General features: G+C 43.7%; 1 protein-coding gene across 2 annotated transcripts; it reads right to left on the minus strand.

The window, feature by feature from the left end:
• Nucleotides 1–175: 175 nt before the first annotated feature.
• Nucleotides 176–11,702, minus strand: csgalnact2 (chondroitin sulfate N-acetylgalactosaminyltransferase 2). 2 transcript variants are annotated; one of them, XM_055901906.1, is made up of 8 exons: nucleotides 11,568–11,702; nucleotides 8,765–9,754; nucleotides 8,297–8,513; nucleotides 8,103–8,204; nucleotides 7,787–7,965; nucleotides 3,699–3,793; nucleotides 2,362–2,443; nucleotides 176–2,250 (listed from the first exon to the last, which is right to left on the minus strand). In XM_055901906.1, the coding sequence occupies exons 2-8, from the start codon at nucleotides 9,414–9,416 to the stop codon at nucleotides 1,958–1,960; spliced, it is 1,620 nt and encodes a 539-aa protein (XP_055757881.1). In that variant the 5' UTR covers nucleotides 9,417–9,754; nucleotides 11,568–11,702; the 3' UTR covers nucleotides 176–1,957. The 2 variants fall into 2 exon arrangements, with proteins under 2 accessions (XP_055757881.1, XP_055757880.1); XM_055901905.1 differs by having other exon boundaries at nucleotides 8,765–10,363.
• Nucleotides 11,703–17,630: the final 5,928 nt, after the last annotated feature.

Raw genomic sequence — 17,630 nt, forward strand, 5'->3', positions numbered from 1 at the left:
ATTTGTTGCCACATATCCTCTTAAGTCTGGGTAGAAAAAGACAGCATTTACTTTCTGCTTTACGATTTTTGTATGTTCCTAGTTTGCTTAAATAGAGAAAAGACAATACTTGTTTTTCAGTTGTGTTCAGGAAAAGATTGAGCTGAGGCATTCAAGAACAAAGACTGGAAACCTATTGTATACAGAGGGAGGAGAGCAATGTTTAATGAGAAAATAAGCATTTAACAAAAAGAAACTCGAAGGCAGTCATGACTCAATGTTTGATACAAAAAAAAACTACCTTGATCATAGTTTTTCAACTGGTCATTCAATACCGTTTTCGTTGAATTCAACATTGCACACCGTTCTGTCATACTGAATGCAACCCTGTTACTTAATCGCAAACATGTTTTGCTTGCTCTAACATAATACAATTTTGGACAAATCTAAATTACCATCACATTTTTTACACTTCAATGGGTAGTTCCAAGTAATGTTTTATCAATAAAGATAAATGGTACCTGCCGACATTCAGGGCTCTATTCAATCCGTACCCTAGGTCGAAAAAATTACAGATAATGTAATAATTCAATGTGGCAATTAAAAAATAAACACTTTCATTTGCCCAGCACGGTTGCTGATTCTACAGGATTTGCATTGAAAATGTGACATCAAGTAATAATGGCTGTAGATCTGAAAACATTTAAATGTATAGAATGAAATTAAAACAGTTACGCTATGTGTTTAATTATCTGGGTAATTATCTGAAATTCGCTACGATTGTGTTTATGTTCCACTTTGATGGCGAACTTTCTTTACTGCCAACACTCACGTAATTTTCGCTCCGGTGCATTTATTTTGGAACGCTTCTGCACGGAATTATTACGTTTAAACCTTTATCTTCTACCAAGTCTGTATCACAGAAGTACCGCGTGATTGAAATGTAAAGGCAAATTACCCATTGTTTGCGGAGACTGCATTAAGGGTAAACACTTCATATGTCAGCATAAATCGGAAATTACCTTTACATTTCTATCGGGCAATTTTTGGGGGTTTATTCAATTAATAATCGCGGAAGTGCAGCGTTACAACCTGATTGAAATTTAAAGGCAATGTTCCCGTGTTAGAGACTGCATTCGGCAAATACCTTTCCTGTAACGCTTCAGTGATACAGATTGAAGAGCCCCAAGTCTCATAAATATCAATGGCCTCAGGAAGGATAGTATCTTTAACCTCCTCTCCAGCTAATAGGCACATATTTAGACAAAGTATGACAATCCGTGGCTGAAAACCAATAAAACAATTTATACATTCCATTTAAGATTGACCACATCATTGAGTGGCTACAAGGTTCAACTTAATGAAAGGCAAGATTAATAATGTGATAATTCTTCAGTCACAATCCAGTCCGATCTGTACATGTTTGTACATTTCCCAAATAAATAAAATTAAAACCGATAGGATAAATCATTTTCGATGGTGATAAGTCAGAGGCAGTGTTTATTTCCCCTTTCAACAAAGCCTATTCAAACAAAGGTCCCTTTTTAAAAATCACTGTACAACTTTAAATCAATCTTGACATAAAGAATTTGGCAGAGTTATCATTGGGATACATTTTTTAAAAGAACACTGTCCATTGATTGCTTGATCTCACAGGCAAGAACATTGCCTTAATAACTTGATAGATAGGTCATGCAAATTTCCCAACTTCAAATATGTTCCATCAGTCTTTTTGTGTTGACGCAGGTGGTGTCATTCTCAGTCTTGTTTAAGTTGACGTTTCACATTCCCAAACGTGTCTTTAGCTAATCTGTGAAATGTAACAGGATTTTGTGCAAACAGGTCTTCTGTATAGTGCATTTTATTCATGTTAGTAACAGCATGTGTAACTCAGTTCTTGTATTTGTAAAAAAATTAAAAAGCGAGGAGTTCTGATGCAGAGAGTATCTAAGATGGCCACCTAGCGAAAAGGCATAATTCAGTCTTCAGTGTTGCCCTGGGTCTTATAGGCCTGCTTGCGGAGGTGATTCTCGATCTCCTCACGGAACACCAGCATGCCCAGGTGGGAGTGGGACGCCTCATTCATGGCTTTGGACTGGATGCACATGCGATACTGTTCTGGAGTCAGCTCGTCTGCACACTGCTTCTCGTGCCACAGGTGGAAGAGGCCAGATACTGGCGTACGCGTCACAATCAGGTCGCTCCGCAGGTACTTCCTGTACAAGTGGACATCTTCCACACCCCAACCTTTCACTTCCAGGTCAAAACCTCCTAGAAAATATAATTGAGGGGTAGTAAGATCTCTTGCTTATAGAATTGTCACAGTAAAAATACATAGAAAGCACAACACCGTAGCAATACTTCTCGGTTAACACGGCTTACCTATATTAAGGAAGTCTGAGCGATACTGACATGTCATTCCAAAGCCAAAATCTCTCCAGAATCCAGCATCTTTCTTGTGAATCTATACGGAAAGAACACTTGACATTGGCATGTTGACTAATGTAAACATTGAGTTACAATTAAATACACTACATATACACAAAAGTATGTGGCCATCCCTTAAAATTCGGCTATTTCTGCCACACCCGTTGCTAACAGGTGTATAAAAATCGAGCACACAGACATGCAATCTCCATAGACAAACATCGGAAGTAGAATGGCTTTACTGAAGAGCTCAGTGACTTTCAACGTGACACCGTCATAGGATGCCACCTTTCCAATAAGTCAGTTCGTAAAATTTCTGCCCTGCTAGAGCTGCCCCCTCCCTGTAAGTGCTGCTATTGTGAAGTGGAAACTTCTATGAGCAAAAACATCTCAGCTGCAAAGTGCCATACAAACTAAGAGAATGAGACCGCCAAGTGCTGAAGCACGTAAAAATAGTCCGCCCTCAGTTGCAACACTCACTACCGAGTTCCAACCGGTCTCTGGAAGCAACGTCAGCACTAGAACTGTTCGTCGGGAGCTTCATGAAATGAGTTTCCATGTCTCAGCAGCCACACACAAGCCTACGATCACCATATGCATTGCAAAGTGTTGGCTGGAGTGGTCTAAAGCGCACCGCCATTGGACTCGAGTAGTGGAAACGCGTTCTCTGGAGTGATGAATCACGCTTCCCCATCTGGCAGTCCGACAGATGAATCTGGGTTTGGTGGATGCCAGGAGAACGGTACCTCCCCGAATGCATAGTGTCAACTGTAAACTTTGGTGGAGGAGGAATAATGGTCTGGGGCTGTTTTTCATGGTTCGGGCTAGGCCCCTTATTTCCAGTGAAGGGAAATCTTGACAATGACATGGTAACAGTTTGGGAAGGCCCTTTACTGTTTCAGCATGACAATGCTACTGTGCACAAAGTGAGGTCCACACAGACATGGTTTGTCGATCGGTGTGGAAGAACTTGACTGGCCTGCACAGAACCCTGACCTCAACCCCATCGAACACCTTTGGGATGAATTGGAACACCAACTGCGAGCCAGGCCTAATCGCCCAACACAGTGCCCGACCTCACTAATGCTCATGGCTGAATGAAAACAAAGTCCCTGTAGCAATGTGGAAAGCCTTCCCAGAACAGTGGAGGCTGTTATAGCAACAAAGGGTGAGATCAACTCCATATTAATGCCCATGATTTTGGAATGAGATGTTCAACGAGCAGGTGTCCACATACTTTTGGTCATGTAGTGTATATATTTTTTTGGCCATCCATTTTTACAGGTACTTACAAGTTGACTTTCAATGGGGGGAACCAGCTCCAGATTTCCATAGACTACGGCAGGATTATACAAACTGAAAACCACTGGATAAAATACTCTCTTGTCTACAAGAAGAAAACAAGATGGAGAGGTTGAAATATTTTTTGGTACAAACTACATGCAAAATGCCAATAGTACACATTTAGAAGTACTCATGAAAACCCCCAAAGAATTTAAAGGTTGGAAACAGTAGGGATGTGCATCGTTCTCTTTCAAGACGATTCGATACGTAGTTGAAGTCGGAAGTTTACATACACCTTAGCCAAATACATTTAAACTCTGTTTTTCACAATTCCTGACATTTAATCCTAGTATAAATTCCATGTCTTAGGTCAGTTAGGATCACCACTTTATTTTAAGAAGAAAAATGTCAGAATAATAGTAGAGTGATTTATTTCAGATTTTATTTCTTTCATCACATTCCCAGTGGGTCAGAAGTTTACATACCAAAAACGAATTGAGTGTACATTGCCTTTAAATCGTTTAACTTGGGTCAAACGTTTTGGGTAGCCTTCCACAAGCTTCCCACAATAAGTTGGGTGAATTTTGGCCCATTCCTCCTGACAGAGTCAGGTTTGTAGGCCTCCTTGCTCGCACACACTTTTTCAGTTCTGCCCACAAATTTTCTAGAGGTTTGAGGTCAGGGCTTTGTGATGGTCACTCCAATACCTTGACTTTGTTGTCCTTAAGCCATTTTGCCACAACTTTGGAAGTATGCTTGGGGTCATTGTCCATTTGGAAGACCCATTTGCGACCAAGCTTCAACTTCCTGACTGATGTCTTGAGATGTTGCTTCAAGATATCCACATAATTTCCCCTCATGATGCCATCTATTTTGTGAAGTGCACCAGTCCCTCCTCCTGCAGCAAGCACCCCCACAACATGATGCTGCCACCTCCGTATTTCACAGTTGGGATGGTGTTCTTCGGCTTGCAAGCCTCCCCCTTTTTCCTCCAAACATAACGATGGTCATTATGGCCAAACAGTTCTATTTTTGTTTCATCAGACCAGAGGACATTTCTCGCCAAAATACGATCTTTGTTCCCACGTGCAGTTGCAAACCGTAGTCTGGCCTTTTATGGAGGTTTTGGAGCAGTGGCTTCTTCCTTGCTGGGCGGCCTTTCACGTTATGTCAATATAGGACTCGTTTTACTGTGGATATAGATACTTTTGTACCCGTTTCCTCCAGCATATTCACAAGGTCCTTTGCTGTTGTTCTGGGATTGATTTGCACTTTTCGCACCAAAGTACGTTCATCTCTAGGAGACAGAACGCGTCTCCTTCCTGAGCGGTATGACGGCTGCGTGGCCCCATGGTGATGAACGTGGTACCTTTAGGTGTTTGGAAATTGCTCCCAAGGAAGAACCAGACTTGTGAAGGTCTACAATTTATTTTTCTGAGGTCTTGGCTGATTTCTTTTGATTTCCCCATGATGTCAAGCAGAGGCACTGCGTTTGAAGGTAGGCCTTGAAATACATCCACAGGTACCTCTCCGATTGACTCAAATGATGTCAATTAGCCTATCAGAAGCTTCTAAAGCCATAACATCATTTTCTGGAATTGTCCAAGCTGTTTAAAGGCACTGTCAACTTAGTGTATGTAAACCTCTGACTCACTGGAATTGTAATATAGTGAATTATAAGTGAAATAATCTGTCTGTAAACAATTGTTGGAAAAAATTCTTGTGTCATGCACAAAGTAGATGTCCTAATCGACTTGCCAAAACTATAGTTTGTTAACAAGAAATGTGTGGAGTGGTTGAAAATGAGTTTTAATGACTCCAACCTAAGTGTATGTAAACTTCTGACTTCAACTGTATCTACAGTGCATTCGGAAAGTATTCAGACCCCTTCCCCTTTTGCACATTTTGTTACGTTACAGCCTTATTCTAAAATGTATTAAAATATATTTTGTCCTCATCAATCTACACACAATACCTCAATGACAAAGCGAAAAACAGTTTAAAAAAAAAATGTTTAGCAAAAACGTCTGCAGCATTGAAGGACTGTAAGAACACAGTGGCCTCCATTCTTAAATGGAAGAAGTTTGGAACCACCAAGACTCTACCTAGAGCTGGCCGCCCGGCCAAACTGAGCAATCGGGGGAGAAGGGCCTTGGTCAGGGAGGTGACCAAGAACCCGCTGGTCACTCTGACAGAGCTCCAGAGTTCCTCTGTGGAGATGGGAGAACCTTCCAGAAGCACAACCATCTCTGCAACACTCCACCAATCAGGCCTTTATGGTAGAGTGGCCAGACGGAAGCCACTCCTAAGTAAAAGGCACAAACCCAGCCCGCTTGGAGTTTGCCAAAAGGCACCTGAAGGACTGACCATGACAAACAAGATTCTCTGCTCTGATGAAACCAAGATTGAACTCTTTGGCCTGAATGCCAAGCGTCACATCTGGAGGAAACCTTGCACCATACCTACTATGAAGCATGGTGGTGGCAGCAGGGGATGTTTTTCAGCGACAGGGACTGGGAGACTTTTCAGAATAGGGGGAAAGATGAAAGGAGCAAATACAGAGATCCTTGATGAAAACCTGCTACAGAGCACTCAGGACCTCAGACTGGAAGGTTCACCTTCCAACACAGCTATGACCCTAAGCACACAGCCAAGCCAATGCAGGAGTAGCTTCGGGACAAGTCTCTGAATGTCCTTGAGTGGCATTTTGGGTAGATTGATGAGGAAAAAACAACAATTTAATACATTTTTGAATAAGGTTGTAACTCATCAAAATGTGGAGAAAGTCAATGGGTCTGAATACTTTGAATGCACTGTAGATACATGGGCTCCGATACAGGAACAATACGGTTCAGTTTGAAACGATTCAGTGCATTTTGATTTGATCCGAGAAAGAAACGATTCAGTTCGATACGATTCCACGCACTACCATTTGTTGCATGAACACATTCATTTTCCATTCTAAGATCATGACCTGGGCCTCTGAGCTGGATCTGTCTGAGCTGACTTCTGTGTGTCTGTGCGCATGTGTAAATGATATATGTCTATGGTGTATGTACTATGTAGGCACCTGACCTGATCCATAAGGGAGACTAGACATCTACCACCCCACTTCCATTATCAGATTGGGGGGAAATGTAGCATATGTTTTTTTGGTTCTGAAATCACCATCACTCACTAATTAACTTGTCATTTTTGCAGATTACGTTTTTGAGCTAGTAATGTATCAATATTTATCGTTTACAAATTAGCTATGACACAGCCAATGAATATATAGCAAAACTTTGGATTTCACCCCCATCTCAAAATCGAATGGTTTTGACCGTTTGGAAGTTTAGTGAGCTTCTTTTCTCTTCCCAATTTGGCCATGCGGTGCGCCTCGCCAAAATGATTGCTGTCCTCGTTAGCAAATGATCAACTTTACCCTATATATATATATATATAAAAATGACCACACACACAAACACGCTGATGGTGAACCTGAACAATCAATAAAATATATTGCAAGACCCGTTCAACAGATGAGAGTTGTGTCTCCAGTAGTTTACTTTAATTCCATTAAAAACACATTTTCAACAATGTATAGATAACAATAACCTATCAAATTACAGAGGTTGTCACGCAACTAACAAACCCTAATGTCGCGCAAGTCATTTTAGCATTTGAACACTGAAGGTGCCATACAGATCAGGAACAGGCCATCTACCTCACGCTGGTCAGCACACGAAGCTGGGCACAGTGCACAGTTTGACTAGGCTGCTGATATTCCCCTGAGGTGGTTCGGCACGCAAAATGACTTGACTGTCAACACAATTACATGCTTAGTTCGACACTGAAGGAGAGGGCGCATCAGTTGTCACAAAAGATGAGGTATTTTCAGAAGGTGGAAAGTAATATGAGCAACAAAACGACGATTCGTACCGTTTCAATCAATTTTCTGAACGATGTTTGCAAAATTTGGATCGGTTGAGGGTCTTGCGGTCGATGCAGTCATATCTCAAACACTTGAATCGGGGACCGATGAGTATCGGTGAATCGCTACATCCCTCGGAAACAAGAATGTGTAGGATACAATGTTTTGATAGAAGGCACCTACTTGGAGCGGTGTGAAGGAGGCAGGTGTTGAGATAGTCCAGTGTGAAGTAGATATCCACATCACAGAAGAACATCAATACGTCACCCTTCTTCCAGGCGCGGGCTCCGATGTCCAGACCCCTGCCCCTGGAAAACTCCTCGTCCACTGGGATGAGGGTGTAGTTGGAAAAACTCTCCTCCCTACAAAACAAAAAATGTCATTTCAGTTGTCTGTTGTTTGAGCACGAAACATATAGACAAGTGACACGATGTCCAGCAGTAAAATCCTATCAAAAGCACATCATAAATCCTTTCATCCATATTAAAAGAAAACAAACCTGGACATTCTTTCCAAATAAGACTTCACCTCTCGTAAGCCCTCTTGTCCAAAGTAGACCACCGTAAGATGCACTCCCCTATCATGTTTTATGCAAACTTCCCTGCAATCACAAAAAAAAAATATCACACAATCTTTACAAATAGTTGGCATAGGCTGCATATTGCCATTTTCACATGACTCACCATCACTGACCTGAAGTTGTGTAGGAACTGTGAAAATGCCTCTGTTCTGCCCGCCAGTGGCACAATGATATTGATGACGACTCCGGATGTTTCTACGGACGTGCTCCTGACTTTCATTAAAGGGCCGAATGGACGGAAAAGAGTAACGTGGCGGAAAATGTCAGAGTCCTCTTTTGCAAAGAAGAGCTCGTAGAGCGTTCCTTTGTCCCGTTCTGTTCTGTACAGCCCTGCCCACATAAGGGTAAACATCACAGTTTTGTCAAACACAGGGAACAAATATTGTTAAACTTTAAAAGGCAAGATTACATCTTTATTTGCATCCATGAAACAAGCAGATAGTGATCTGCATTAGGGGTTCCCATGCTGGCCCTCAGCCACTCCAGATATTTGGCAGCACTAGCACATGCAATCGGTCAACTTATCATCAGGATCAGGTTGAGAACCACTGTTATACATTACCCCAGTATAACTCTCTTACCCTCAGTAAAGTGGCTCTCAGTGTACATCTGCCTCTGCATGGGCACATCATCCTCCTGGCCATCATCCTCGTCTGGGTTGTTTATGACGTCCAGGGCCGCCTCAATGACCTCGACCAGCTCGTCCCTGCGGTCCTTCCGCACAGGCTTCTCCTCTGGGTGCCTGGTCAACCCCATTTCCAGCTGATACACCTTACCGGAGTTGAAGCTCTCGAAGGGGACCAGGGCGTACTCGCTGGGCAGCCGTGCCCCCGTGTTCACCTCGGCTTTGTCGATCTGGGAGTGGAGGAACTCGAGGAGATCCCCAGGCACCTGGTCCTTGGTCTCAGCCAGTCCCTGGACCCCGAGGCCTTCCTTCCTGTCCTGCAGGACCTTGAGCTTCTCACTCATCTGCTGGAGCTCCTGCTTGAGCTGGGCGATCTGCCGCTTGAGGCTGGCGGCACGGCTGAGGTGGTGCTCCTCCTGCTCTTGCAGCAGGGCCTGGTAGTACTCCTTCCCATAGGACTCCCCTCCCAAGCCAGGCAGGACCAGGCTGACGTCAGCTGGGGGAGTGCACTCCAGCAAGTAAGCAAAAAGGAAGAGGACCAGCAGCAGGACGAGCCCCAGGAACAGCCAGCGCATCCGTCCCTGCAGCGGAAAGCTTCGCCTGGGCATCACGCTCGCATCCGGTCTATGGGCGCCGACTCCGCATTCCCTTTCACGTCAGGTAAATCTACCTCAAGCTGGACTGAATTAGGTCCAATGCATATTCTAGGAATGTTAAAAAGTCCCCTCTAATGAACAAGTTAGATTAACAACAAGGTGGACGTTTGTTCCGAGCGCTGCTATAAAAAAGCGACTTTGTTCATTCATGTCACATTATTCAGATAAAGTCAGGAACACCTCTGGTGCATCTTGTTTGATGATCGCAATGTGACTGCTATCTTGCAGGTGTTACATTGTGAGTGGAATCCATTTGGATTTCTTCCATCAGTGTATACATTATTTAGAACCTTGTAGATGAAAAAGCATTCATTCAGCAATCATTGTTCATTCAGATGGTGTCAACACATTATGCAAGAAAGGAAATGCTGGTGCAATAAACATACTGTTGACCTAGCAATGACTTAAAGAGGAACTTGAATTTCATGTGTTACGTACAGTACCAGTCAAAAGTTTGGACACCTACTCATTCAAGGGTCTTTCTTTGTTTTTACTATTTTCTACATTGTAGAAAAATAGTGACGACATCAAAACTATCAAATAACACATAAGAAATCATTTAGTAACCAAAAGAGTGTTACACAAATCAAAATCTATTTTATATTTGAGGTTCTTCAAAGTAGCCACCATTGCCTTGATGACTGCTATGCACACTCTTGGCATCCTCTCAACCAGCTTCATGAGGAATGCTTTTCCAAACAGTTTTGAAGGAGTTCCCACATATGCTGAGCACTTGTTGGCTGCTTTTCCTTCACTCTGCGGTCCAACTCATCCCAAACCATCTCAATTGGGTTGAGGTCAGGTGATTGTAGAGGCCAGGTCATCTGATGCAGCACTCCATCACTCTCCTTCATCAAATAGTTCTTACACACCCTTGAGGTGTGGTTTGGGTCATTGTCCTGTTGAAAAACAAATCATAGTCTAAATAATCATTAATTCTAAATAAATCACAGACAGTGTCACCAGCAAAGCACCCTCACACCTCCTCCATGCTTCACGGTGGGAACCACACATGTGGAGATCATCCGTTCACCTACTCTGCATCTCACAAAGACACAGCGGTTGGAACCAAAAACCTCATCATACCAAAGGGAAGATTTCCACCGGTCTAATGTCCATTGCTCGTGTTTCTTGACCCAAGCAAGTCTCTTCTTCTCATTGGTGTCTTTTAGTAGTGGTTTCTTTGCAGCAACTTGACCATGAAGGCCTGATTCACACAGTCTCCTCTGAACAGATGATGTTGAGATTCTGTGAGGCATTTATTTGGGCTGCAATCTGAGGCTGGTAAGTCTAATGAGCTTATCCTCTGAAGCACAGGTAACACTGCGTCTTCCTTTCCTGTTGCGGTCCTCATGAGAGCTAGTTTCATCATAGCGCTTGATGGTTTTTGTGACTGCACTTAAAGAAACTTTCAACGTTTTTGAAATGTTCCGTATTGACTGACCTTCTTGTCTTAAAGTAACGATGGACCATCGTTTCTTTGCTTATTTCAGTTGTTCTTTCCATAATATGGACTTGCTCTTTTACCAAATAGGGCTATCTTCTGAATACCACCCCTAACTTGTCACAACACAACTGATTGGCTCAAACGCATTAAGGAACGAAATTCCACAGATTAACTTTTAACAAGGCACACCTGTTAATTGAAATGCATTCCATGTGACTACCTCATGAAGCTGGTTGAGAGAATGCTAAGCGTGTGCAAAGCTGTCATCAAGGCAGCTTTGCACTTTCACCTGAACCACTTTCCCTCAAAGTGATTTTTATTCAAGGCTCGATCTGAGGGCTGTCCAGCGATGCCTGTCTGCTTACGGAACTACTACATCTAGGAAGGTAGCTAACGTTAGCCAACAAGCTATACAACGACAACAACATTAGCCGAACTAATGAGCTTGTGGCTGGGTAACTACTGTAGCAACCAAGCTACAAAGGGAACCAGAGTTAGCTAACGTTAGCTGGAAAACTAGCTAACACCTAACGTTAGATACGTGTAAACAACCGCTTGCTATGAGCCGGTTGGAACGATTGTGTAGCTAGCTAGCTATCTGTATATCGAGAAATATTTGCTTCGAACAGAAACTTTATATTTTTGCAAATACTTACCAAGATATTCAGCTCTCCGTGTAAGGATTAAAAAGCAGTAGCATCAAAAATAATTATTCTAAACAACGCCACGGAGCAAAGTGGACTGATCGAGAAAAAAAAGTGTACTTCCGCAAAATATTTTCTGTAGCTTCTTCTTTGGTGTGGTTTATCGGCGGTTGACATCCAACGTTGTGGTGCATTACTGTCACCTACTGTACTGGAGTGTGGGCCACAGACGGAGAAATTAAATCGTACCTGCCAGCCCCGTTAGTCTTAAAAAATATAACAAAATATTTGAGACTATATCTAATGAAGTTCTACTCAATATACTCTTTAAACTAATTTCCTGTATCCACTTCTCCCTCATACTAGATCTCAGCCTCTCTCTTTCCTCTGATACTGCCCACACTGCAGCAATACATGCTCCACGGTCTCTGTATCCTGGCAATAATCACACTTTCCTGTTGGATGCTTTCCTATCACATTTACGGACTTATTCAGCTGGCCGTGTCCCACCCTTAATCTGGCAAAATTAGCCTCCTCTCTTCTATCCCTTCCTGCCACCCTCCCCTCCCCTCCCCAACCTTCACTGAACATGAAATAAATGCCTGCGCTTAGTCTCTCTATTACACTGCTGCTGCCATCACTGTCCATATCAGGCTTTTTGCCTCTGCCTTGCTCATTGAAACTACAACATCAACATCCCCACTACTAAGTGCTTGTTTAGCCAGTACATCAACTGCATCGTTCCCCTCCACCAACACATGGGCTGGGACCCAAATAAATCTCATCTGTATACACATCTGTCTAATCCTGCCATGGGCTTGTAGCACCTCATAAAGCAGGTCTTGTCTGCTACGTGACCTAAAGGACTGGAGACTCATCAACACTGCACATGAATCAGAGCAAATAACTACTCTGTCTGGCTTGACTTCCTCCACCAACTACAAGGCCAACAGTATGGCCATCAGCTCCGCCATATATACAGCCAGATGATCTGTAAGACGTATCCTGACTGCCACCCTACATTCCTGCACTACAAATGCTGACCCAGTACGTCCTGTCCTTGGATCTTTTGATCCATCTGTGTAAATGGCCACAAAATCCTGATACACAGTATCCAGACTTCTCTTAAACACCCTCCCTATCTTTCTATAGTCTCTTCCTCACTTCTAGATCAACTACTGGAGGTGGGAGTAGCCATGGTGGATTTACAGGAATAGCTACCATTGGACTAAACTCCCTTCCATACAGTCCCATCTCCTTCGCCTGGACATTACCCACCCACCCAAAGCTTGTGTTCTGTCTTCGCTCATGTTCCCAGCATGCCTGTAAAATCCCTTTTGCAGGATGAGACACCCCATGTCCCTGTAGGGTGACCCAATAATTAATTGCCAGCTGCTGTCTCCTAATCTGCAATGGCATATCCCAACATCTCCATCTGTAGCGCAGCCACTGGAGAGGTCCGAAACGCCCCACTACATATTCTGAGCCCTTGCCCCTGTATGACATCTAGCCTTTCCAATGACATTCGGGCTGCCGAACTACACGCTATACTGCTGTAGTCTATTATAGATCGGATCAATGCAACATACATGGTCCTCAATGCCCAGCCCCCCACTCCCAGCCCCCCACTCCTTCCCCGTCAGACAGGATCAATGCAACATACATCAAATCAAATCAAGTTTATTTTATATAGCCCTTCGTACATCAGCTAATATCTCGAAGTGCTGTACAGAAACCCAGCCTAAAACCCCAAACAGCAAGCAATGCAGGTGTAGAAGCACGGTGGCTAGGAAAAACTCCCTAGAAAGGCCAAAACCTAGGAAGAAACCTAGAGAGGAACCAGGCTATGAGGGGTGGCCAGTCCTCTTCTGGCTGTGCCGGGTGGAGATTATAACAGAACATGGCCAAGATGTTCAGAATGTTCATAAGTGACAAGTATGGGCAAATAATAATCAGGAATAAATGTCAGTTGGCTTTTCATAGCCGATCATTAAGAGTTGAAAACAGCATGTCTGGGACAGGTAGGGGTTCCATAACCGCAGGCAGAACAGTTGAAACTGGAATAGCAGCAAGGCCAGGTGGACTGGGGACAGCAAGGAGTCATCATGCCCGGTAGTCCTGACGTATGGTCCTAGGGCTCAGGTCCTCCGAGAGAGAAAAAGAAAGAGAGAAGGAGAGAATTAGAGAGAGCATACTTAAATTCACACAGGACACTGGATAAGACAGGAGAAGTACTCCAGATATAACCAACTGACCCTAGCCCCCCGACACATAAACTACTGCAGCATAAATACTGGAGGCTGAAACAGGAGGGGTCAGGAGACACTGTGGCCCCATCCGATGATACCCCTGGACAGGGCCAAACAGGAAGGATATAACCCCACCCACTTTGCCAAAGCACAGCCCCCGCACCACTAGAGGGATATCTTCAACCACCAACTTACAATCCTGAGACAAGGCCGAGTATAGCCCACAAAGATCTCCACCACAGCACAAACCAAGGGGGGGGGGGGGGGGGGGGGGGGCGCCAACCCAGACAGGAAGATCACGCCAGTAACTCAACCCACTCAAGTGACGCACCCCTCCTAGGGACGGCATGAAAGAGCACCAGTAAGCCAGTGACTCAGCCCCTGTAATACGGTTAGATGCAGAGAATCCCAGTGGAGAGAGGGGAACCGGCCAGGCAGAGACAGCAAAGGCGGTTCGTTGCTCCAGAGCCTTTCCGTTCATCTTCACACTCCTGGGCCAGACTACACTCAATCATATGACCTACTGAAGAGATAAGTCTTCAGTAAAGACTTAAAGGTTGAGACCGAGTCTGCGTCTCTCACATGGGTAGGCAGACCGTTCCATAAAAATGGAGATCTATAGGAGAAAGCCCTGCCTCCAGCTGTTTGCTTAGAAATTCTAGGGACAATTAGGAGGCCTGCGTCTTGTGACCGTAGCGTACGTGTAGGTATGTACGGCAGGACCAACTCGGAAAGATAGGTCGGAGCAAGCCCATGTAACGCTTTATAGGTTAACAGTAAAACCTTGAAATCAGCCCTTGCCTTAACAGGAAGCCAGTGTAGGGAAGCTAGCACTGGAGTAATATGATCAAATTTCTTGGTTCTAGTCAGGATTCTAGCAGCTGTATTTAGCACTAACTGAAGTTTATTTAGTGCTTTATCCGGGTAGCCGGAAAGTAGAGCATTGCAGTAGTCCAACCTAGAAGCAACAAATGCATGGATAAATTTTTCTGCATCATTTTTGGACAGAAAATTTCTGATTTTTGCAATGTTACGTAGATGGAAAAAAGCTGTCCTTGAAACAGTCTTGATACGTTCGTCAAAAGAGAGATCAGGGTCAAGAGTATCGCCGAGGTCCTTCACAGTTTTATTTGAGACGACTTTACAACCATCAAGATTAGTTGTCAGATTTAACAGAAGATCTCTTTGTTTCTTGCGACGTCAGACCGGATCAATGCAACATACATGGTCCTCAATGAGGAACGCCCAGCCCCCCACTCCTTCCCCGTCAGACAGGATCAATGCAACATACATGGTCCTCAATGAGGAACGCCCAGCCCCCCACTCCTTCCCCGTCAGACCGGATCAATGCAACATACATGGTCCTCAATGAGGAACGCCCAGCCCCCCACTCCTTCGCTGTCAGACCGGATCAATGCAACATACATGGCCCTCAATGAGGAACGCCCAGCCTCCCACTCCTTCCCCGTCAGACAGCACATCACATTTAGCACCTTCTAACACTTTCCCACCACTCTCTCAATGTGTTCTGCCCAGGTCAGTCTAGTGTCAAAATATACCCCAAGGAACCTGAAGGCCCTCACCCTCTCCAAGTTTCTCCCATATAACCTCAAGCATACTTCATCTTCCACCTTCCTTCTTGTAGAGAACTCTGTCTGAGTCTTCTCTACAGAGAACCTGACATTAATGCCCAACAGGAAGCAACCTCATCAGTTGCTTCCTGTACCTTCCTGACTATGTATGGCACATTTCTTCCCCTCTTCCATAAGGCCCCATCATCTGCAAATATCGACCTCCCAACATCTGGCTGTACCTGAGAGTAAACATCACTGATCATGATTGAGAACAACAGAGGACTAATCACGCTCCCCTGTGGTGTACCATTATCCACCAGGTATCCACCAGGCCTGATAGTGACTTTCCCATCCTCACCTGGATAGATCTTCCAAACAGGAAATCCTTTATTCAGTTGTACGTTCTTCCTCCTACCCCCATAATATCAAGCTTGATGAATAATCTCTCCTTCCACATCATATCATACGCCTTCTCCTCGTCAAAAAAGACAGCTATAACCGTCTCCTTGTTCACCTAAGCCTTCCTGACCTCTGCTTCTAAGCAGAGCACTGGGTCCATAGTTCCTCTTCCCTTCCTGAACCCACTCTGATGTGGCGATACTAGCCCCCTGCTCTCTAGGAAGTGTGTTACCCTCTCCGTAATCATACGTTCCATAATCTTACATACGTGTGATGTTAAAGCTATTGGCCGATAGCTTGTTGACCTCGTTGGGTTCTTCCCTGGCTTCCGGATTGGTACCACTACTGCCTCCTTCCAGCTTCCTGGTTGTTTCCACTCCTCCCACACTACAACACCAATACCTTATCCAGTGCCTCATCACTAAGATGGTCCAACATAACATAACACACCTTATCTTTCCCAGGTGAAGTTAACCCAGCCTTACCTATTGCCCTTTTCACCTCTGCCATGGTAAATGGTGCATTCAACGCATCATTTACATCCTCCCTCTTATCCAGCTATCCAGGATGCTCCTCTCTCGTTCTCTCTCTCCCCCTCTGCCCCTCTGCCCCTCTGACAAATTTGCCCAAGCTATGCACTTCGACAAACGATTTGGCCATCATCTCTGCTTTCTCCTCATCTGTTACTGCCACATCCTCCCCACTCGTCAACACTGGATAATCCCACTCCCCTCGGACTCCACTCATCCTCTTAATCATCCTGCACACTTCTCCCACAGGTTTTTCCCTTCCAATGGGGTCACAGAACCAATGCCAACATGACCTCTTTGCCTGACGGATAGTTCTCCTCACCAGGGCCTGGGCTTGCTTATACTGAATCAGATGTTGGAAGTTATGCGTCCTGGTCAGTACTTCAAAATAAAAGTTTATATATCTTTGCAGCGAGCAATAGGTGAAATCTTTGCCATAGGCTACAAAAAAGAACAACATTTCATAAAAATCTAAATGAAAAGTTGATTAAAAGTGTAATAAAAGTGCATTAGATGGTGCCTTATTTCCCATTCCCATCCATGTCACTTTTATCTGAAAATAAATCTGACACACTCAGATTTTGGGGTGCTAACTTTTATTTTGAAAATAAAATGTGGAAAAGTATTTTTCACTCAATTGGCACATGATGAAGATCATAAGGTCTGAAACAATTGTGTTCTTGTTTGTACAGTTTATAAGCAAAATAATCTCTTGGAGTATTTAAGGTGTGCCTTCATCTACTCCAACAAATATAGATGTTACATGAACGGATGCTATAACCTCTAGTACTGGGCAGCAAGTTCAGTATTTCAGGTCATGTTATTCTATAGACAATGGCTAAATGACTAAATAACAAGCCAATATCCTTTATTAAATGCTTGTCATTCTGACAGGGCAAATCAAGGAATTCAATATGGCACATAAACCCTTTTCCATCCCCTAAAATAATTGTATATTCTGCAGTCTCATGATAATACAGTTTTGCTGAGCACACGTTCTGTCTAATAATTCCTTTGCCTCATAACTATGATTTAGGTCTTCGGAAGTTGACATGGAAAGTTAACGTTCATGCTTCCCTTCCTGCCCTCCTCCAATTAAAACTAAAACCATATCAAACCAATCTTAAAGAGTAACAGACTCACACAAAATATTTTGTATTAAATAATAAGGTAATCTAATTCTACCAAGCATGTCTTACCGGAAAGAAAGTCATGTTTTCTGACTGCTTCAGATAAATAAGGTTTTATTCACAATGTAAGCTTCCATTATTTTTTACATTATTACATCTGATGAAAGAAAGAGAGAAGAGGGAGCCTAGCATA

The sequence above is a fragment of the Salvelinus fontinalis genome, chromosome 37 (assembly GCF_029448725.1).
Source record: "Salvelinus fontinalis isolate EN_2023a chromosome 37, ASM2944872v1, whole genome shotgun sequence".
Lineage (NCBI taxonomy): Eukaryota > Metazoa > Chordata > Actinopteri > Salmoniformes > Salmonidae > Salvelinus > Salvelinus fontinalis.